The sequence below is a fragment of the Oncorhynchus tshawytscha genome, linkage group LG18 (assembly GCF_018296145.1).
Source record: "Oncorhynchus tshawytscha isolate Ot180627B linkage group LG18, Otsh_v2.0, whole genome shotgun sequence".
In the NCBI taxonomy this organism is placed as follows: domain Eukaryota; kingdom Metazoa; phylum Chordata; class Actinopteri; order Salmoniformes; family Salmonidae; genus Oncorhynchus; species Oncorhynchus tshawytscha.
The window spans coordinates 44,260,396-44,283,110 of NC_056446.1; the positions used below are offsets into that span (position 1 = coordinate 44,260,396).

The window sequence follows — 22,715 nt, forward strand, 5'->3', positions numbered from 1 at the left end:
CATAAAGCACCCCGGGATCCCTACCCACTACTCATAAAGCACCCTGAGATCACTCACTACTCATAAAGCACCCTGGGATCACTCACTACTCATAAAGCACCCTGAGATCACTCACTACTCATAAAGCACCCTGAGATCACTCACTACTCATAAAGCACCCTGAGATCACTCACTACTCATAAAGCACCCTGAGATCACTCACTACTCATAAAGCACCCTGGGATCACTACTCATAAAGCACCCTGAGATCACTCACTACTCATAAAGCACCCTGGGATCACTACTCATAAAGCACCCTGGGATCACTCACTACCCATAAAGCACCCTGAGATCACTACTCACTACTCATAAAGCACCCTGGGATCATTACTCACTACTCATAGAGCACCCTGAGATCACTCACTACCCATAAAGCACCCTGGGATCCCTACCCACTACTCATAAAGCACCCTGAGATCACTCACTACTCATAAAGCACCCTGGGATCACTCACTACCCATAAAGCACCCTGGGTCCCTACCACTACTCATAAAGCACCCTGAGATCACTCACTACTCATAAAGCACCCTGAGATCACTCACTACTCATAAAGCACCCTGGGATCACTCACTACTCATAAAGCACCCTGGGATCACTCACTACTCATAGAGCACCCTGAGATCACTCACTACCCATAAAGCACCCTGGGACCCCTACCCACTACTCATAAAGCACCCTGGGATCACTCACTACCCATAAAGCACCCTGGGACCCCTACCCACTACTCATAAAGCACCCTGGGATCACTCACTACTCATAGAGCACCCTGAGATCACTACTCACTACTCATAAAGCACCCTGGGATCACTACTCATAAAGCAAATGTACAACTTTTAATATTCAAAAAACCGCCCAGTTTTGCTGTGATATAATTGTTGGCCCTATCTGTCCTGTATGTCCTGTCTGTCCTGTCTGTCCTGTATGTCCTGCCTGTCCTGTATGTCCTGTCTGTCCTGTCTGTCCTGTATGTCCTGTCTTCCCTATCTGTCCTATCTGTCCTGTCTGTCCTGTATGTCCTGTCTTCCCTATCTGTCCTGTATGTACTGTCTGTACTGTCTGTACTGTCTGTACTGTCTGTCCTGTCTGTCCTGTCTGTCCTGTATGTCCTGTCTGTACTGTCTGTACTGTCTGTACTGTCTGTACTGTCTGTACTGTCTGTCCTGTCTGTCCTGTCTGTCCTGTCTTCCCTATCTGTCCTGTCTGTCCTGTATGTCCTGTCTTCCCTATCTGTCCTATCTGTCCTGTCTGTCCTGTATGTCCTGTCTTCCCTATCTGTCCTATCTGTCCTGTCTGTCCTGTATGTCCTGTCTTCCCTATCTGTCCTGTCTGTCCTGTATGTCCTGTCTTCCTATCTGTCCTATCTGTCCTGTCTGTCCTGTATGTCCTGTCTTCCCTATCTGTCCTATCTGTCCTGTATGTCCTGTATGTCCTGTATGTCCTGTCTGTCCTGTCTGTCCTGTATGTCCTGTATGTCCTGTCTGTCCTGTCTTCCCTATCTGTCCTGTCTGTCCTGTATGTCCTGTCTTCCCTATCTGTCCTGTCTGTCCTGTATGTCCTGTCTTCCCTATCTGTCCTGTATGTCCTGTCTGCCCTGTCTTTCCTGTCTGTCTGTCCTATCTGTCCTGTCTGTCTGTCCTGTCTGTCCTGTCTGCCCTGTCTGCCCTGTCTGTCCTGTCTGTCTGTCTGTCTGTCCGTCTGGTTGATCCTCTTTATACACTGAGTATGGTTGCTATAATACGATTATTAAGTCAGATTAATATAATAGTTTGATTTAAACGTTCACTTGCTTTGCTAGAATAACATTTTCCCTGAAATCAGGGACCCGAGGGGACTTTGATAAAGGCACAAAATCGGCAATCAATTTAAGTTCTACCACAGCGTCAATGTTATTTATGTGAAGCATATTTTATTCTGAATTCAGACATATAAAGTTTCTATGTGGGAACTATTTTTAATTCTTTGTTTTCCGAACTCTTGTCACAAAACAAAACGGGGTCTCCGGCTGCTCGAGCCACAGCCCAGATACAATACACAATAACTACAGCCCAGATACAATACACAATAACTACAGCCCAGATACAATACACAATAACTACAGCCCAGATACAATACATAATAACTACAGCCCAGATACAATACACAATAACTACTACTAGATACAATACATAATAACTACAGCCCAGATACAATACACAATAACTACTACTAGATACAATACATAATAACTACTACTAGATACAATACATAATAACTACAGCCCAGATACAATACACAATAACTACAGCCCAGATACAATACACAATAACTACAGCCCAGATACAATACACAATAACTACAGCCCAGATACAATACACACAACTACAGCCCAGATACAATACACACAACTACAGCCCAGATACAATACACAATAACTACAGCCCAGATACAATACACAATAACTACAGCCCAGATACAATACACAATAACTACAGCCCAGATACAATACACAATAACTACAGCCCAGATACAATACACAATAACTACAGCCCAGATACAATACACAATAACTACAGCCCAGATACAATACACAATAACTACAGCCCAGATACAATACACAATAACTACAGCCCAGATACAATACACAATAACTACAGCCCAGATACAATACACAATAACTACAGCCCAGATACAATACACAATAACTACAGCCCAGATACAATACACAATAACTACAGCCCAGATACAATACACAATAACTACAGCCCAGATACAATACACAATAACTACAGCCCAGATACAATACACAATAACTACAGCCCAGATACAATACACAATAACTACAGCCCAGATACAATACACAATAACTACAGCCCAGATACAATACACAATAACTACAGCCCAGATACAATACACAATAACTACAGCCCAGATACAATACACAATAACTACAGCCCAGATACAATACACAATAACTACAGCCCAGATACAATACACAATAACTACAGCCCAGATACAATACACAATAACTACAGCCCAGATACAATACACAATAACTACAGCCCAGATACAATACACAATAACTACTACTAGATACAATACACAATAACTACTACTAGATACAATACACAATAACTACTACTAGATACAATACACAATAACTACTACTAGATACAATACACAATAACTACAGCCCAGATACAATACACAATAACTACAGCCCAGATACAATACACAATAACTACAGCCCAGATACAATACACAATAACTACTACTAGATACAATACACAATAACTACAGCCCAGATACAATACACAATAACTACTACTAGATACAATACACAATAACTACAGCCCAGATACAATACACAATAACTACAGCCCAGATACAATACACAATAACTACAGCCCAGATACAATACACAATAACTACTACTAGATACAATACACAATAACTACAGCCCAGATACAATACACAATAACTACTACTAGATACAATACATAATAACTACAGCCCAGATACAATACACAATAACTACAGCCCAGATACAATACACAATAACTACTACTAGATACAATACACAATAACTACAGCCCAGATACAATACACAATAACTACAGCCCAGATACAATACACAATAACTACAGCCCAGATACAATACACAATAACTACAGCCCAGATACAATACACAATAACTACAGCCCAGATACAATACACAATAACTACAGCCCAGATACAATACATAATAACTACTACTAGATACAATACACAATAACTACAGCCCAGATACAATACACAATAACTACAGCCCAGATACAATACACAATAACTACAGCCCAGATACAATACACAATAACTACAGCCCAGATACAATACACAATAACTACAGCCCAGATACAATACACAATAACTACAGCCCAGATACAATACACAATAACTACAGCCCAGATACTACACAATAACTACAGCCCAGATACAATACACAATAACTACTACTAGATACAATACACAATAACTACAGCCCAGATACAATACACAATAACTACTACTAGATACAATACATAATAACTACAGCCCAGATACAATACACAATAACTACAGCCCAGATACAATACACAATAACTACTACTAGATACAATACACAATAACTACAGCCCAGATACAATACACAATAACTACAGCCCAGATACAATACACAATAACTACAGCCCAGATACAATACACAATAACTACAGCCCAGATACAATACACAATAACTACAGCCCAGATACAATACACAATAACTACAGCCCAGATACAATACATAATAACTACTACTAGATACAATACACAATAACTACAGCCCAGATACAATACACAATAACTACAGCCCAGATACAATACACAATAACTACAGCCCAGATACAATACACAATAACTACAGCCCAGATACAATACACAATAACTACAGCCCAGATACAATACACAATAACTACAGCCCAGATACAATACACAATAACTACAGCCCAGATACAATACACAATAACTACAGCCCAGATACAATACACAATAACTACAGCCCAGATACAATACACAATAACTACTACTAGATACAATACACAATAACTACAGCCCAGATACAATAGACCGCTGTGACTCTGAAGGTGTTTACCTAATAACTACTACTAGATACAATAGACCGCTGTGACTCTGAAGGTGTTTACCTAATAACTACTACTAGATACAATAGACCGCTGTGACTCTGAAGGTGTTTACCTAATAACTACTACTAGATACAATAGACCGCTGTGACTCTGAAGGTGTTTACCTAATAACTACTACTAGATACAATAGACCGCTGTGACTCTGAAGGTGTTTACCTAATAACTACAGCCCAGATACAATAGACCGCTGTGACCCTGAAGGTGTTTCCATAATAACTACAGCCCAGATACAATACATAATCATTACAAAGATGGCTCAGAAAACCAGGTGTTCTAACATGTTTCCTTCCAGTATCACCTTACGCAGATTAAGATGTACCATAGTAAGACGTTTTCATGACTAACGCTCTGACAACTGCCAGCATCAGTTTAACCTCTAATGATTAGTAACCGAGGCCTAAGCTGATCAAATGTCTGGTTTGTATGCTGAACAATAGTATATATATTATACTATACTGAACAATAGTATATATATTATACTATACTGAACAATAGTATATATATTATACTATACTGAACAATGGTATGATCATTACACTTTGTGCTGGGGACAATAAAAGGCCACTTTTCAAATGTGCAGTTTTGTCACACAACACAATAATAACTAATCGCTCAAGTGTACCAAGTTTTGCGGGAGTGTGCAATTGGCATGCTGACTGCAACAATGTCCACCAGAACAGCTGAATGTTCATTTCTCGACCATATGCTGCCAACCGGTTAACTGACCTCATGTGTAACCACGCCAACCCAGGACATCCACATCCGGGCTTCTTCACCTGTGGGATTGTCTGGGGGAGTAGTATTTTGTTATGTAATGAATCCAGTTTGTGGGGAAAAACTAATTCTGATTGGCTAGGCTCCCCAGTGGGTGGGCCTATGGCCTGGCTCCTCCGTGGGTGGGCCTATGGCCTGGCTCCCAGTGGGTGGGCCTATGGCCTGGCTCCCCAGTGCGTGGGCCTATGGCCTGGCTCCCAGGTGGGTGGGCCTATGGCCTGGCTCCCCGGTGGGTGGGCCTATGGCCTGGCTGCCAGGTGGGGGCCTATGGGCCTGCCAGGTAGGTGGGCCTATGGCCTGGCCTGCCAGGTGGGTAGGCCTATGGCCAGGTGGCTGGCCAGGTGGGTGGGCCTATGGCCTGGCTCTTCCGTGGGTGGGCCTATGGCCTGGCTCCCCAGTGCGTGGGCCTATGGCCTGGCTGCCAGGTGGGTGGGCCTATAGCCTGGCTCCCCAGTGGGTGGGCCTATGGCCTGGCTGCCAGGTGAGTGGGCCTATGGCCTGGCTGCCAGGTGGGTAGGCCTATGGCCTGGCTGCCAGGTGGGTGGGCCTATGGCCTGGCTGCCAGGTGGATGGGCCTATGGCCTGGCTGCCAGGTGGGTGGGCCTATGGCCTGGCTCCCCGGTGGGTGGGCCTATAGCCTGGCTCCCCAGTGGGTGGGCCTATGGCCTGGCTGCCAGGTGAGTGGGCCTATGGCCTGGCTGCCAGGTGAGTGGGCCTATGGCCTGGCTGCCAGGTGGGTGGGCCTATGCCCTCCCAGGCCCACCCATGACTTCACCCCTTCTCATTCTAAACCTCTTGTCTCTCTCAGAGTGAAGATGTGTATGGGTCGTATGATGCCGTACCTCAGGAGCAGTTTGCTGAGGTTCTACTGCGGACTGGGAAGCTGGCTGAGACCAAGACAGAGGGACAGACCCTGTTCCCTGCCACAGAGGGTAATACACAAACACACACTGAGGGGGAGGGAGGGAGAGAAAACACCACTAAACTCAACCCATATTTTTGTTTTATTTTCCCTTGTGTACTTTAACTATTTGCACATCGTTACAACACTGTATATAGACATATGTCATGAAATGTTTATTATTTTGGTACTTTTGTGAGTGTAATGTTCACTGTTAATTTGTATTGTTTATTCACCTTTTGTTTATATATTTCACTTTCTTTGGTAATGTAAACATATGTTTCCCATGCCAATAAAGCCCGAGGGAGGGAGGGACTGTTCTAGTACCCTCGCCAATTAATTAATAAATATGTTGAAGAGGGTGGGGCTTAAGCTGCATCCCTGTCTCACCCCACGGCCTTGTGGGAAGAAATGTGTTTTTTTGCCATTTTTAACCGCACACTTGTTTGTGTACATGAATGCTATAATGTCGTATGTTTCCCCCCGAACACCACTTTCCATCAATTTGTATACCAGTCGTATGTTTCTCCCCAACACCACTTTCCATCAGTTTGTATACCAGTCGTATGTTTCCCCCCGAACACCACTTTCCATCAGTTTGTATACCAGTCGTATGTTTCCCCCCGAACACCACTTTCCATCAGTTTGTATACCAGTCGTATGTTTCTCCCCAACACCACTTTCCATCAGTTTGTATACAAGTTTGTTTCTCCCCAACACCACTTTCCATCAGTTTGTATACCAGTCGTATGTTTCCCCCGAACACCACTTTCCATCAGTTTGTATACCAGTCGTATGTTTCTCCCCAACACCACTTTCCATCAGTTTGTATACCAGTCGTATGTTTCTCCCCAACACCACTTTCCATCAGTTTGTATACCAGTCGTATGTTTCTCCCCAACACCACTTTCCATCAGTTTGTATACCAGTCGTATGTTTCCCCCAACACCACTTTCCATCAGTTTGTATACCAGTCGTATGTTTCTCCCCAACACCACTTTCCATCAGTTTGTATACCAGTCGTATGTTTCTCCCCAACACCACTTTCCATCAGTTTGTATACCAGTCGTATGTTTCTCCCCAACACCACTTTCCATCAGTTTGTATACCAGTCGTATGTTTCTCCCCAACACCACTTTCCATCAGTTTGTATACCAGTCGTATGTTTCTCCCCAACACCACTTTCCATCAGTTTGTATACCAGTCGTATGTTTCTCCCCAACACCACTTTCCATCAGTTTGTATACCAGTCGTATGTTTCTCCCCAACACCACTTTCCATCAGTTTGTATACCAGTCGTATGTTTCTCCCCAACACCACTTTCCATCAGTTTGTATACCAGTCGTATGTTTCTCCCCAACACCACTTTCCATCAGTTTGTATACCAGTCGTATGTTTCTCCCCAACACCACTTTCCATCAGTTTGTATACCAGGCCCTCGTGCCAAATATGTTTTAAATCAACAAAGCATGAGAAGACTTTGTCTTTATTTTGGTTTGTTTGTTTGTCAATTAGGGTTATGCAGGGTGAATACATGGTCTGTTGTACGGTAATTTGGTAAAAAGCCAATTTGACATTTGTTCAGTACATTGTTTTTGCTGAGGAAATGGACAAGTCTGCTGTTAGGAAAATCCTCTGCATTATCATTAAGGTTGCTGTTGACCCATATCCCCCAGTAGTTATTGGGGTCAAATTTGGTTCCAAATATTGGGGAAGATGCCAGAGCTAAGGATGATGTTAAAGAGTTTTAGTTTAGCCAATTGGAATTTGTTGTCTGTATATTTTATCATTTCATTGAGGATACCATCAACACCACAGGCCTTTTTGGGTTGGAGGGTTTTTATTTTGTCCTGTAACTCATTCAATGTAATTGGAGAATCCAGTGGGTTCTGGTAGTCTTTAATAGTTGATTCTAAGATGTGTTGTTTATTTTGTATATATTTTTGCAATTCATTCTTTGTTATAGGGCTAAAAAGATTGGAGAAGTGGTTTATCCAAACATCTCCGTTTTAGATAATTATTTGTTTGTTTCGAGTTTTCCAATTTTCCCAGAAATGGTTAGATTCTATGGTTTCTTCTGAGCTGATTTCTGACGTGCTGTTCCTTCTTTTTCCGTAGTTTATTTTTGTATTGATTTAGTGATTCTCCATAGTGAAGGAGTAGACTAAATTTTTAGATTTGATAGGGAAGCTGAGAGGTCAAATATACTGTTTAGATGTTCTACCTTCACTAGTACAGTGAAACCTTTAGTCCAGGACATTGTCTAGAAGGGATTGAATTTGTTGTTGCCTAATTGTTTTTTGGTAGGTTTCCACACTACTCTCCTTCCATCTATAGCATTTCTTAATATTACTGAGTTCCTTTGGCTTTAATGCCTCATGATTGAGTATTGCTCTTTTCAAATAGAGTGATTTTGCTTATGTTGTCGTAGTTGTGCCTAGGGGGGCATATAGGGGAGGGAATGCTGTCACCTCCAGGTAGGTGTTTGTCCCCCTGTGTGCTGAGGGTGTCAGGTTCTTGTCCAGTTCTGGCATTTAGGTCACCACAGACTAGTGCATGTCCCTGGGCCTGGAAATTATTGATCTCCCCCAGGATGGAGAAGCTGTCTTCATTAAAGTATGGGGATTCTAGTGGGGGATATAGGTAGCACACAGGAGGACATTTTTCTCTCTGTTGAGATCATGTTGAGATCATGTCTGGGATTCTAATTAGGAGGGATTATGGGGGGGATATAGGTAGCACACAGGAGGACATCATTCTCTGTTGAGATCATTAGGAGGGATTCTAGTGGGGGATATAGGTAGCACACAGGAGGACATCATTTACATTAAAGTATGGGGATTCTAGTGGGGGGATATAGGTAGCACACAGGAGGACATCATTTACATTAAAGTATGGGGATTCTAGTGGGGGATATAGGTAGCACACAGGAGGACATCATTTACATTCAAACAGCTCTCCTGTAAAGTCGGACTTGCCTAGTTTCCTTAATCGGGTAACATATCTTGCTGTCTGATATGGGGGAGGCCTATATAGTGTGTGGTCAGGGTTTGTTTGGGGGGTATTATTCACCAGCTGTATGGTGGCAGGGAGAAAGTGTTTTGATGGTAGAGTTCAGCTTTAGTCCTCCTCCTCCTCTCTCTTGGTAGAGTTCAGCTTTAGTCCCTCCTCCTCCTCTCTCTTGGTAGAGTTCAGCTTTAGTCCCTCCTCCTCCTCTCTCTTGGTAGAGTTCAGCTTTAGTCCCTCCTCCTCCTCCTCTCTTGGTAGAGTTCAGCTTTAGTCCCTCCTCCTTTGATGGTAGAGTTCAGCTTTAGTCCCTCCTCCTCCTCTCTCTTGGTAGACTTCAGCTTTAGTCCCTCCTCCTCCTCTCTCTTGGTAGACTTCAGCTTTAGTCCCTCCTCCTCCTCTCTCTTGGTAGAGTTCAGCTTTAGTCCCTCCTCCTCCTCTCTCTTGGTAGACTTCAGCTTTAGTCCCTCCTCCTCCTCTCTCTTGGTAGACTTCAGCTTTAGTCCCTCCTCCTCCTCTCTCTTGGTAGACTTCAGCTTTAGTCCCTCCTCCTCCTCTCTCTTGGTAGACTTCAGCTTTAGTCCCTCCTCCTCCTCTCTCTTGGTAGACTTCAGCTTTAGTCCCTCCTCCTCCTCTCTCTTGGTAGACTTCAGCTTTAGTCCCTCCTCCTCCTCTCTCTTGGTAGACTTCAGCTTTAGTCCCTCCTCCTCCTCTCTCTTGGTAGACTTCAGCTTTAGTCCCTCCTCCTCCTCTCTCTTGGTAGACTTCAGCTTTAGTCCCTCCTCCTCCTCTCTCTTGGTAGACTTCAGCTTTAGTCCCTCCTCCTCCTCTCTCTTGGTAGACTTCAGCTTTAGTCCCTCCTCCTCCTCTCTCTTGGTAGACTTCAGCTTTAGTCCCTCCTCCTCCTCTCTCTTGGTAGACTTCAGCTTTAGTCCCTCCTCCTCCTCTCTCTTGGTAGACTTCAGCTTTAGTCCCTCCTCCTCCTCTCTCTTGGTAGACTTCAGCTTTAGTCCCTCCTCCTCCTCTCTCTTGGTAGACTTCAGCTTTAGTCCCTCCTCCTCCTCTCTCTTGGTAGACTTCAGCTTTAGTCCCTCCTCCTCCTCTCTCTTGGTAGACTTCAGCTTTAGTCCCTCCTCCTCCTCTCTCTTGGTAGACTTCAGCTTTAGTCCCTCCTCCTCCTCTCTCTTGGTAGACTTCAGCTTTAGTCCCTCCTCCTCCTCTCTCTTGGTAGACTTCAGCTTTAGTCCCTCCTCCTCCTCTCTCTTGGTAGACTTCAGCTTTAGTCCCTCCTCCTCCTCTCTCTTGGTAGACTTCAGCTTTAGTCCCTCCTCCTCCTCTCTCTTGGTAGACTTCAGCTTTAGTCCCTCCTCCTCCTCTCTCTTGGTAGACTTCAGCTTTAGTCCCTCCTCCTCCTCTCTCTTGGTAGACTTCAGCTTTAGTCCCTCCTCCTCCTCTCTCTTGGTAGACTTCAGCTTTAGTCCCTCCTCCTCCTCTCTCTTGGTAGACTTCAGCTTTAGTCCCTCCTCCTCCTCTCTCTGGTAGACTTCAGCTTTAGTCCCTCCTCCTCCTCTCTCTTGGTAGACTTCAGCTTTAGTCCCTCCTCCTCCTCTCTCTTGGTAGAGTTCAGCTTTAGTCCCTCCTCCTCCTCTCTTGGTAGACTTCAGCTTTAGTCCCTCCTCCTCCTCTCTCTTGGTAGACTTCAGCTTTAGTCCCTCCTCCTCATCTCTCTTGGTAGACTTCAGCTTTAGTCCCTCCTCCTCATCTCTCTTGGTAGACTTCAGCTTTAGTCCCTCCTCCTCCTCTCTCTCTGGTAGACTTCAGCTTTGCTCTCTCTCGCTCATTCTCTCGCTCGCTCTCAATCTCTCGCCCTATCACATAGTGCTTGAGGTACTTTAAGCACTTAATTTTGGAAATTCAAGTACTTGGATTATCTTGAAAACCAGACATTATCTCAAGTTGGTACTTCACAAGTACTTGATTTATAATGAGGAGAACAGAAAACGATCGAATATGTTCATATGAAAAATTTATTGGTCTTGAAAATGAAGTTTTATTTCCCCACGTGTTTCGCTCTCTTGTTGGCGCTCATTCTACCCACAATGCCACTCAGGTACAGAACTGACTGATTAGGTGCCGCCAAATGTTCCATTGGGAGCTGATATGCCGGGCAAATGTGGATCCTGTCTGGCAGGATATTGATGTTTATGAATGGGTTTTGCCCAACCAGGGATGTAGGGAAAGGAAATGTGGATCCTGTCTGGCAGGATGTTGATGTTTATGAATGGGTTTTGCCCAAACAGGGATGTAGTGGAAAGGAAATGTGGATCCTGTCTGGCAGGATGTTGATGTTTATGAATGGGTTTTGCCCAACCAGGGATGTAGTGGAAAGGAAATGTGGATCCTGTCTGGCAGGATGTTGATGTTTATGAATGGGTTTTGCCCAAACAGGGATGTAGTGGAAAGGAAATGTGGATCCTGTCTGGCAGGATGTTGATGTTTATGAATGGGTTTTGCCCAACCAGGGATGTAGTGGAAAGGAAATGTGGATCCTGTCTGGCAGGATGTTGATGTTTATGAATGGGTTTTGCCCAAACAGGGATGTAGTGGAAAGGAAATGTGGATCCTGTCTGGCAGGATGTTGATGTTTATGAATGGGTTTTGCCCAACCAGGGATGTAGTGGAAAGGAAATGTGGATCCTGTTGGCACTGTTGATGTTTATAATTTTGTTAATGATAAAGTTCCTGCCTGGCAGGATGTTGATGTTTATGAATGGGTTTTGCCCGGGATGAATTGGAAAGGAAATGTGGATCCTGTCTGGCTATTGATTTATGAATGGGTTTATGAAAGGAAATGTCACTCACTGTTTTATTTTGTTAATGATAGTTTAGCCACTAATTATTGCATTCCCGGTGTTCATCTCTCTTTGATGGTAGAGTTCAGCTTTAGTCCCTCCTCCTCTCTCTCTCTCTCTTGATGGTAGAGTTCAGCTTTAGTCCCTCCTCCTCTCTCTCTCTTGATGGTAGAGTTCAGCTTTAGTCCCTCCTCCTCCTCTCTCTCTTGATGGTAGAGTTCAGCTTTAGTCCCTCCTCCTCCTCCTCTCCTCTCTCTCTTGATGGTAGAGTTCAGCTTTAGTCCCTCCTCCTCTCTCTCTCTCTCTGATGGTAGAGTTCAGCTTTAGTCCCTCCTCTCTCTCTCTTGATGGTAGAGTTCAGCTTTAGTCCCCTCCTCCTCTCTCTCTTGATGGTAGAGTTCAGCTTTAGTCCCTCCTCCTCTCTCTCTCTCTCTCTCTCTCTTGATGGTAGAGTTCAGCTTTAGTCCCTCCACCTCTCTCTCTCTCTCTTGATGGTAGAGTTCAGCTTTAGTCCCTCCTCCTCTCTCTCTCTCTGATGGTAGAGTTCAGCTTTAGTCCCTCCACCTCTCTCTCTCTTGATGGTAGAGTTCAGCTTTAGTCCCTCCTCCTCTCTCTTGATGGTATAGTTCAGCTTTAGTCCCTCTCTCTTGATGGTAGAGTTAATCTTTAGTCCCTCCTCTCTCTCTTGATGGTAGAGTTCTGCTTTAGTCCCTCCTCCTCCCCTCTCTCTCTCCCTCTCTCCTTCCCAGCGCTCCCCTCTCCTCCACACTCTGTCTCAATTAAATGTCAGTTGTAAGGTCTTTATTGGCATGGGAAACATGAAATGTTAACATTTCCAAAGCAAGTGAAGTCCCCCCACTCTTTCTCAGGGTAATTCAAGGGGCTTTATTGGCATGGGAAACATATGTTATCGTTTCCTGTCTCTCTCTCTCTCTCTCAGTACTGCTGCAGCTGGCCAGTGATGCCTTTCCCAGAGACATGACCCTGTCTCTGGCCTATCTCCTGGCCCTACCGCAGGTAACACACACGCTCTGCTCTCTGATTGGTCAGTTACATTCATCCGTAAGTTGACCTCTTTTCACCTGTATACTCCACACTGGTACCCCCCCTCAGGTCCTGGATGCTAACAGGTGTTTTGAGACGCAGTCCCACTCGGCCCTGTCCCTGCAGCTAGCAGCCTACTACTATAGTCTACAGATCTACAACCACCTGGTCCCATGCCTCAAGGCCAACACACACACTCTCTACAGGGTGAGTACACGGTGTGTTTGAGGTGTGTTTGGGGTGTGTTTGAGGTGTGTTTGAGCTGTGTTTGAGGTGTGTGTAGTTCAGCCTACTACTATAGCCATAGGTGTGGTGTCTAATGAGCTAAGCTTCCCAAAACAGTCAATAGAACCTACAGGGTTCTACGTTGTTGATAGTGTTGTATGAAACAGACCTACGGGGTTCTACGTTGTTGATAGTGTCGTAGGAAACAGACCTACGGGTTCTACGTTGTTGATAGTGTCGTAGGAAACAGACCTACGGGGTTCTACGTTGTTGATAGTGTCGTAGGGAAACAGACCTACGGGGTTCTACGTTGTTGATAGTGTCGTAGGAAACAGACCTACGGGGTTCTACGTTGTTGATAGTGTCGTAGGGAAACAGACCTACGGGGTTCTACGTTGTTGATAGTTGATAGCTGCAGGCAGAACAGTTGAAACTGGAGCAGCAGCACGGCCAGGTGTACTGGGGACAGCTAGGAGTCATCAGGTCAGGTAGTCCTGAGGGATGTTCCTAGGGCTCATGTCCTGAGAGAGAGAGAGAGTTAGTTATTAAATTCACACAGGACACTGGATAATACAGGAGAAGTACTCCTGATATAACAAACTGACCCCAGCCCCCCGACACATAAACTATTGCAGCATAAATACTGGAGGCTGAGACAGGAGGGGACTGGAGACACTGTGGCCCCATCCGAGGACACCCCGGACAGGGCCAAACAGGCAGGATATAACCCCACCCACTTTGCCAAAGCACAGCCCCCACACCACTAGAGGAATATCTTCAACCACCAACTTACCATCCTGAGACAAGGCCGAGTATAGCCCACAAAGATCCGCCAACCCAGACAGGGAGATCATGTCAGTGACTCAACCCACTCAAGTGACGCACCCCTCCCAGGGACGGTATGATAGAGCCCCAGTAAGCCAGTGACTCAGCCCCTGTAATAGGGTTAGAGGCAGAGAATCCCAGTGGAAAGAGGGGAACCGGCCAGGCAGAGACAGCAAGGGCGGTTCGTTGCTCCAGAGCCTTTCCGTTCACCTTCCCACTCCTGGGCCAGACTACACTCAATCATATGACCCACTGAAGAGATGAGTCTTAGTAAAGACTTAAAGGTTGAGACAGAGTCTGCGTCTCTCACATGGGTAGGCAGACCATTCCATAAAAATGGAGCTCTATAGGAGAAAGCCCTGCCTCCAGCTGTTTGCTTAGAAATTCTAGAGACAATTAGGAAGACTGCGTCTTGTGACTGTAGCGTACGTGTAGGTATGTACGGCAGGACCAAATCAGAGAGATGGGTAGGAGCAAGCCCATGTAATGCTTTGTAGGTTAGCAGTAAAACCTTGAAATCAGCCCTTGCATTAACAGGAAGCCAGTGTAGGGAGGCTAGCACTGGAGTAATATGATCAAATTTTTTGGTTCTAGTCAGGATTCTAGCAGTTGTATTTAGCACGAACTGAAGTTTATTTAGTGCTTTATCCGGGTAGCCGGAAAGTAGAGCATTGCAGTAGTCAAACCTAGAAGTTAGAAAAGCATGGATTACATTTTTATGCATAATTTTTGGACAAAAAATTCTGATTTTTGCAATGTTACGTAGATGGAAAAAAGCAGTTTTATTTGAGACGACTGTACAACCATTAAGATTAATTGTCAGATTCAACAGAAGATCTCTTTGTTTCTTGGGAACAAGCATCTCTGTTTTGTCCGAGTTTAAAAGTAGAACGTTTGCAGCCATCCACTTCCTTATGTCTGAAACACAGGCTTCTAGCGAGGGCAATTTTGGGGCTTCACCATGTTTCATTGAAATATACAGCTGTGTGTCATCCGCATAGCAGTGAAAGTTAACATTATGTTTTCGAATAACATCCCCAAGAGGTAAAATATATAGTGAAAACAATAGTGGTCCCAAAACGGAACCTTGAGGAACACCGAAATCTACAGTTGATTTGTCAGAGGACAAACCATTCACAGAGACAAACTGATATCTTTCAGATAAGATAAGATCTGAACCAGGCCAGAACTTGTCCGTGTAGACCAATTTGAGTTTCCAATCTCCAAAATAATGTGGTGATCAATGGTATCAAAAGCAGCACTAAGGTCTAGGGGTTGTTGATCAGTGGTATTCTGTGGTGGTAGGGGTTGTTTATCAGTGGTATTCTGTGGTGGTAGGGGTTGTTGTTTATCAGTGGTATTCTGTGGTGGTAGGGGTTGTTGTTTATCAGTGGTATTCTGTGGTGGAAGGGGTTGTTGATGATCAGTGGTATTCTGTGGTGGTAGGGGTTGTTGTTTATCAGTGGTATTCTGTGGTGGTAGGGGTTGTTGTTTATCAGTGGTATTCTGTGGTGGTAGGGGTTGTTGTTTATCAGTGGTATTCTGTGGTGGTAGGGGTTGTTGTTTATCAGTGGTATTCTGTGGTGGTAGGGGTTGTTGTTTATCAGTGGTATTCTGTGGTGGTAGGGGTTGTTGTTTATCAGTGGTATTCTGTGGTGGTAGGGGTTGTTGTTGATCAGTGGTATTCTGTGGTGGTAGGGGGTTGTTGTTGATCAGTGGTATTCTGTGGTGGTAGGGGTTGTTGTTTATCAGTGGTATTCTGTGGTGGTAGGGGTTGTTTATCAGTGGTATTCTGTGGTGGTAGGGGTTGTTGTTTATCAGTGGTATTCTGTGGTGGTAGGGGGTTGTTGTTTATCAGTGGTATTCTGTGGTGGTAGGGGTTGTTGTTTATCAGTGGTATTCTGTGGTGGTAGGGGTTGTTGTTTATCAGTGGTATTCTGTGGTGGTAGGGGTTGTTGTTTATCAGTGGTATTCTGTGGTGGTAGGGGGTTGTTGTTTATCAGTGGTATTCTGTGGTGGTAGGGGTTGTTTATCAGTGGTATTCTGTGGTGGAAGGGGGTTGTTGTTTATCAGTGGTATTCTGTGGTGGTAGGGGTTGTGGTTTATCAGTGGTATTCTGTGGTGGTAGGGGTTGTTGTTTATCAGTGGTATTCTGTGGTGGAAGGGGTTGTGGGTTTATCAGTGGTATTCTGTGGTGGTAGGGGTTGTTGTTTATCAGTGGTATTCTGTGGTGGAAGGGGTTGTTGTTTATCAGTGGTATTCTGTGGTGGAAGGGGTTGTTGTTTATCAGTGGTATTCTGTGGTGGTAGGGGTTGTTGTTTATCAGTGGTATTCTATGGTGGTAGGGGTTGTTTATCAGTGGTATTCTGTGGTGGTAGGGGTTGTTTATCAGTGGTATTCTGTGGTGGTAGGGGTTGTTTATCAGTGGTATTCTGTGGTGGTAGGGGTTGTTGTTTATCAGTGGTATTCTGTGGTGGTAGGGGTTGTTTATCAGTGGTATTCTGTGGTGGTAGGGGTTGTTTATCAGTGGTATTCTGTGGTGGTCTCTGTCTCTCTCTGTCTCTGTCTCTCTCAATTCAATCTCAATTCAAGGGCTTTATTGGCATGGGAAACATGTGTTAACATTGCCAAAGCAATTGAGGAAGATAATAGTGAATATACAAAGTGAAATAAACAATAAAAATGAATAGTAAACATTACACATACAGAAGTTTCAAAACAATAAAGACATTACAAATGTCATATTATATACATATATTAACACTGCTCAAAAAAATAAAGGGAACACTTAAACAACACAATGTAACTCCAAGTCAATCACACTTCTGTGAAATCAAACTGTCCACTTAGGAAGCAACACTGATTGACAATAAATTTCACATGCTGTTGTGCAAATGGAATAGACAACCGGTGGAAATGATAGGCAATTAGCAAGACACCCCAATAAAGGAGTGGTTCTGCAGGTGGTGACCACAGATCATTTCTCAGTTCCTATGCTTCCTAGCTGATGTTTTGGTCACTTTTGAATGCTGGCGGTGCTTTCACTCTAGTGGTAGCATGAGACGGAGTCTACAACCCACACAAGTGGCTCAGGTAGTGCAGCTCATCCAGGATGGCACATCAATGCAAGCTGTGGCAAGAAGGTTTGCTGTGTCTGTCAGCGTAGTGTCCAGAGCATGGAGGCGCTACCAGGAGACAGGCTAGTACATCAGGAGACGTGGAGGAGGCCGTAGGAGGGCAACAACCCAGCAGCAGGACCGCTACCTCCGCCTTTGTGCATGGAGGAGCAGGAGGAGCACTGCCAGAGCCCTGCAAAATGACATCCAGCAGGCCACAAATGTGCATGTGTCTGCTCAAACGGTCAGAAACAGACTCCATGAGGGTGGTATGAGGGCCCGATGTCCACAGGTGGGGGTTGTGCTTACAGCCCAACACTGTGCAGGACGTTTGGCATTTGCCAGAGAACACCAAGATTGGCAAATTCGCCACTGGCGCCCTGTGCTCTTCACAGATGAAAGCAGGTTCACACTGAGCACATGTGACAGTCTGGAGACACCGTGGAGAACGTTCTGCTACCTGCAACATCCTCCAGCATGACCGGTTTGGCGGTGGGTCAGTCATGGTGTGGGGTGGCATTTCTTTGGGGGCCGCACAGGCCTCCATGTGCTCGCCAGAGGTTGCCTGACTGTCATTAGTACCGAGATGAGATCCTCAGACCCCTTGTGAGACCATATGCTGGTGCGGTTGGCCCTGGGTTCCTCCTAATGCAAGTCAATGCTAGACCTCATGTGGCTGGAGTGTGTCAGCAGTTCCTGCAAGAGGAAGGCATTGATGCTATGGACTGACCCACCCGTTCCCAGACCTGAATCCAATTGAGCACATCTGGGGACATCATGTCTCGCTCCATCCACCAACGCCACGTTGCACCACAGACTGTCCAGGAATTGGCGGATGCTTTAGTCCAGGTCTGGGAGGAGATCCCTCAGGAGACCATCCGCCACCTCATCAGGAGCATGCCCAGGTGTTGTAGGGAGGTCATACAGGCACGTGGAGGCCACACACACTACTGAGCCTCATTTTGACTTGTTTTAAGGACATTACATCAAAGTTGGATCAGCCTGTAGTGTGGTTTTCCACTTTAATTTTGAGTGTGACTCCAAATCCAGACCTCCATGGGTTGATACATTTGATTTCCATTGATCATTTTTGTGTGATTTTGTTGTCAGCACATTCAACTATGTAAAGAAAAAAGTATTTAATAAGAATATTTCATTCATTCAGATCTGGGATGTGTTTTTTTAGTGTTCCCTTTACTTTTTTGAACAGTGTGTGTGTGTGTGTGTGTATATATATATATTGGTTAAAGTACAAAATAAAATAAATAAAAAAATAAAAAAAATATATAGGTTGTATTTACAATGGTGTTTGTTCTTCACTGGTTGCCCTTTTCTCGTGGCAACAGGTCACACATCTTGCTGCTGTGATGTCACACTGTGGTATTTCCCCAGTAGATATGGGAGTTTATCAAAATTGTGTTTGTTTTCAAATTATTTGTGGGTCTGTGTAATCTGAGGGAAATATGTCTCTCTAATATGGTCATACATTGGGCAGGAGGTTAGGAAGTGCAGCTCAGTTTCCACCTCATTTTGTGGGCAGTGAGCACATAGCCTGTCTTCTCTTGAGAGCCATGTCTGCCTACGGCGGCCTTTCTCAATAGCAAGGCTATGCTCACTGAGTCTGTACATAGTCAAAGCTTTCCTTAAGTTTGGGTCAGTCACAGTGGTCAGGTATTCTGCCACTGTGCACTCTCTGTTTAGGGCCAAATAGCATTCTAGTTTGCTCTGTTTTTTTGTAAATTCTTTCCAATGTGTCAAGAAATTATCTTTTTGTTTTCTCATGATTTGGTTGGGTCTAATTGTGCTGCTGTCCTGGGGCTCTGTGGGGTGTGTTTGTGTTTGTGAACAGAGCCCCAGGACCAGCTTGCTTAGGGGACTCTTCTCCAGGTTCATCTCTCTGTAGGTGATGGCTTTGTTATGGAAGGTTTGGGAATCGCTTCCTTTTAGGTGGTTATAGAATTTAACGGCTCTTTTCTGGATTTTGATAATTAGTGTGTATCGGCCTAATTCTGCTCTGCATGCATTATTTGGTGTTCTACGTTGTACACGGAGGATATTTTTGAAGAATTCTGCATGCAGAGTCTCAATTTTGTGTTTGTCCCATTTTGTGAATTCTTGGTTGGACCCCAGACCTCACAACCATAAAGGGCAATGGGCACTATGACTGATTCAAGTATTGCTAGCCAGATCCTAATTGGTATGTTGAAATTTATGTTCCTTTTGATGGCGTAGAATGCCCTTCTTACCTTGTCTCCTGTTCCTTCCCAGTAGTGGGTTGTGGTCCTGTTCCCTCCCAGTAGTGGGCTGTGGTCCTGTTCCCTCCCAGTAGTGGGTTGTGGTCCTGTTCCCTCCCAGTAGTGGGTTGTGGTCCTGTTCCCTCCCAGTAGTGGGTTGTGATCCTGTTCCCTCCCTGTAGTGGGTTGTGGTCCTGTTCCCTCCCTGTAGTGGGTTGTGGTCCTGTTCCCTCCCAGTAGTGGGTTGTGGTCCTGTTCCCTCCTGTAGTGGGTTGTGATCCTGTTCCCTCCCAGTAGTGGGTTGTGATCCCGTTCCCTCCCTGTAGTGGGTTGTGGTCCCGTTCCCTCCCTGTAGTGGGCTGTGGTCCTGTTCCCTCCCAGTAGTGGGTTGTGGTCCTGTTCCTCCCAGTAGTGGGTTGTGGTCCTGATCCCTCCCAGTAGTGGGTTGTGATCCTGTTCCCTCCCTGTAGTGGGTTGTGGTCCCGTTCCCTCCCTGTAGTGGGTTGTGGTCCTGTTCCCTCCCAGTAGTGGGTTGTGGTCCTGTTCCCTCCCTGTAGTGGGTTGTGATCCTGTTCCCTCCCAGTAGTGGGTTGTGATCCCGTTCCCTCCCTGTAGTGGGTTGTGGTCCCGTTCCTCCCTGTAGTGGGTTGTGGTCCCGTTCCCTCCCCTGTAGTGGGTTGTGGTCCTGTTCCCTCCCAGTAGTGGGCTGTGGTCCTGTTCCCTCCCAGTAGTGGGCTGTGGTCCTGTTCCCTCCCAGTAGTGGGTTGTGGTCCTGTTCCCTCCCTGTAGTGGGTTGTGGTCCTGTTCCTTCCTGTAGTGGGTTGTGGTCCTGTTCCCTCCCAGTAGTGGGTTGTGATCCTGTTCCCTCCCTGTAGTGGGTTGTGATCCTGTTCCCTCCCTGTAGTGGGTTGTGATCCCGTTCCCTCCCTGTAGTGGGTTGTGGTCCTGTTCCCTCCCTGTAGTGGGTTGTGGTCCTGTTCCCTCCCTGTAGTGGGTTGTGGTCCTGTTCCCTCCCAGTAGTGGGTTGTGGTCCTGTTCCCAGTAGTGGGTCGTGGTCCTGTTCCCTCCCAGTAGTGGGTTGTGGTCCTGTTCCCTCCCTGTAGTGGGTTGCGATCCTGTGGTCCACATACTTTTGATCATGTAGGGTTTATATTTAAAATCTTTCAGTATTAGATGAAACATTTGGTATTTCTGACACCTCATTTTTCTTGACGTCGCGCTCTGTGTGGCTCTCACACATCTTTATATTGTGACAGTTTTACACAACAATGGGGGAGGAGGGAGAGAGAAATAGAAGATGAGGAGAGGGAAGAGAGAGTAGGTTGCTATGGTGAAAATAAAAGTGTTGTATTTAGTTAGATGTGATGTATGGTACCAGTCAAAAGTTAGGACACCTACTCATTCCATTTTTTTCTTTTTACTATTTTCTTCATTGTAGAATAATAGTTTATACATCAAAACTATGAAATAACACATATGGGATCATGTCGAATCAAAATATATTTGAGATTCTTCAAAGTTGTCACCCTTTGCCTTGATGACAGCTTTGCACACTCTTGGCATTCTCTCAAGCGTTATGAGGAATGCTTTTCCAACACTCTTGAAGGAGTTCCCACATATGCTGAGCACCAACTCATCCCAAACCATCTCAATTGGGTTGTGGTCGGATGATTGTGGAGGCCAGGTCATCTGATGCAGAAATATGTCACTTTCACACATTAACAGGTCCAATACAGCAAATGAAATAAACTGCTTATTAATCTACCCATCATGTCCGATTTCAAAAAGGCTTTACAGCGAAAGCACAACATATGATTATGTTAGGTCATAGCCAAGTCAAAAAAACACACAGACATTTTTTCCAACCAAATATAGGAGTCACAAAAAGCAGAAATATAGATATAATTAATCACTAACCTTTGATGATCTTCATCAGATGACACTCATAGGACATCATGTTACACAATACATGTATGTTTTGTTTTGATAATGTTTATATTTATATCCAACAATCTCAGTTTACATTGGCGCGTTACGTGCAGTAATGTTTTGATTCCAAAACATCTGGTGATTTTGCAGAAATTCTCATAATAAACATTGATTAAAGATACAAGTGTTATTCACAGAATTAAAGATAGACTTCTCCTTAATGCAACCGCTGTCCGATTTAAAAAAAAAAAAAAAACTTTATGGAAAAAGCATAATCTGACAACGGCGCTCAGAGCCCAATCCAGCTAAAGACATATCCGCCATGTTGGAGTCAACATAAGTAGAAATAGAAATAACACTATAAATATTCCCTTACCTTTGATGTTCTTCATCAGAAGGCACTCCCAGGAATCCCAGTTCGACAATAAATGACTGATTTGTTCCATGAAGTCCATCATTTTTGCCCAAATAGCCACTTGTTGTTAGCGTGTTCAGTCCAATAATCCATCTTCATGAGGCGCGAGCACTTCGTCCAGACATAAACTCAAAAAGTTCCGTTACAAGTCGTAGAAACAAGTCAAATGATGTATGGAATCAATCTTTAGGATGTTTTTAACATAAATCATCAATAAGGTTCCAACCGGAGAATTTTATTGTCTGAAGAAAAGCACTGGAACGAGAGCAAACTCTGTCGGGAGTGTGCGTCACGAGCCTGAGACACTCTGCCAGACCCATGACTCAGTTAGCTCCCATTCCCCCCTCCTTTATAGCAGAATCCTGAAATAAGGTTCTAAAGACGGTTGACATCTAGTGGAAGCCGTAGGAAGTGCAACTTGACTCCATAGACACTGTGTGTTCGGTAGGCCAAGCTTTGAAAACGACAAACCTCAGATTTCCCACTTCCTGGTTGGATTTTCTCAGGTTTTCGCCTGCCATATGAGTTCTGTTATACTCACAGACATCATTCAAACAGTTTTAGAAACTTCAGTGTGTTTTCTAACCAATACTAATAATAACATGCTTATTAGCATCTGGGACAGAGTAGGAGGCAGTTCACTCTGGGCACGCTATTCGTCAAAAGTGAAAATGCT

General features: G+C 44.7%; 1 protein-coding gene across 1 annotated transcript in view; it reads left to right on the forward strand.

Annotated features, from left to right (window-relative positions):
* The window catches only part of LOC112251637 (neuroblastoma-amplified sequence-like), a 191,821-nt gene that overhangs the window by 135,969 nt on the left and 33,137 nt on the right, over positions 1 to 22,715 (forward strand). Inside the window, 3 exon segments of the mRNA XM_042301124.1 lie at positions 6,301 to 6,424; positions 13,192 to 13,268; positions 13,365 to 13,502. Coding sequence (XP_042157058.1) covers positions 6,301 to 6,424; positions 13,192 to 13,268; positions 13,365 to 13,502 — 339 coding nt within the window.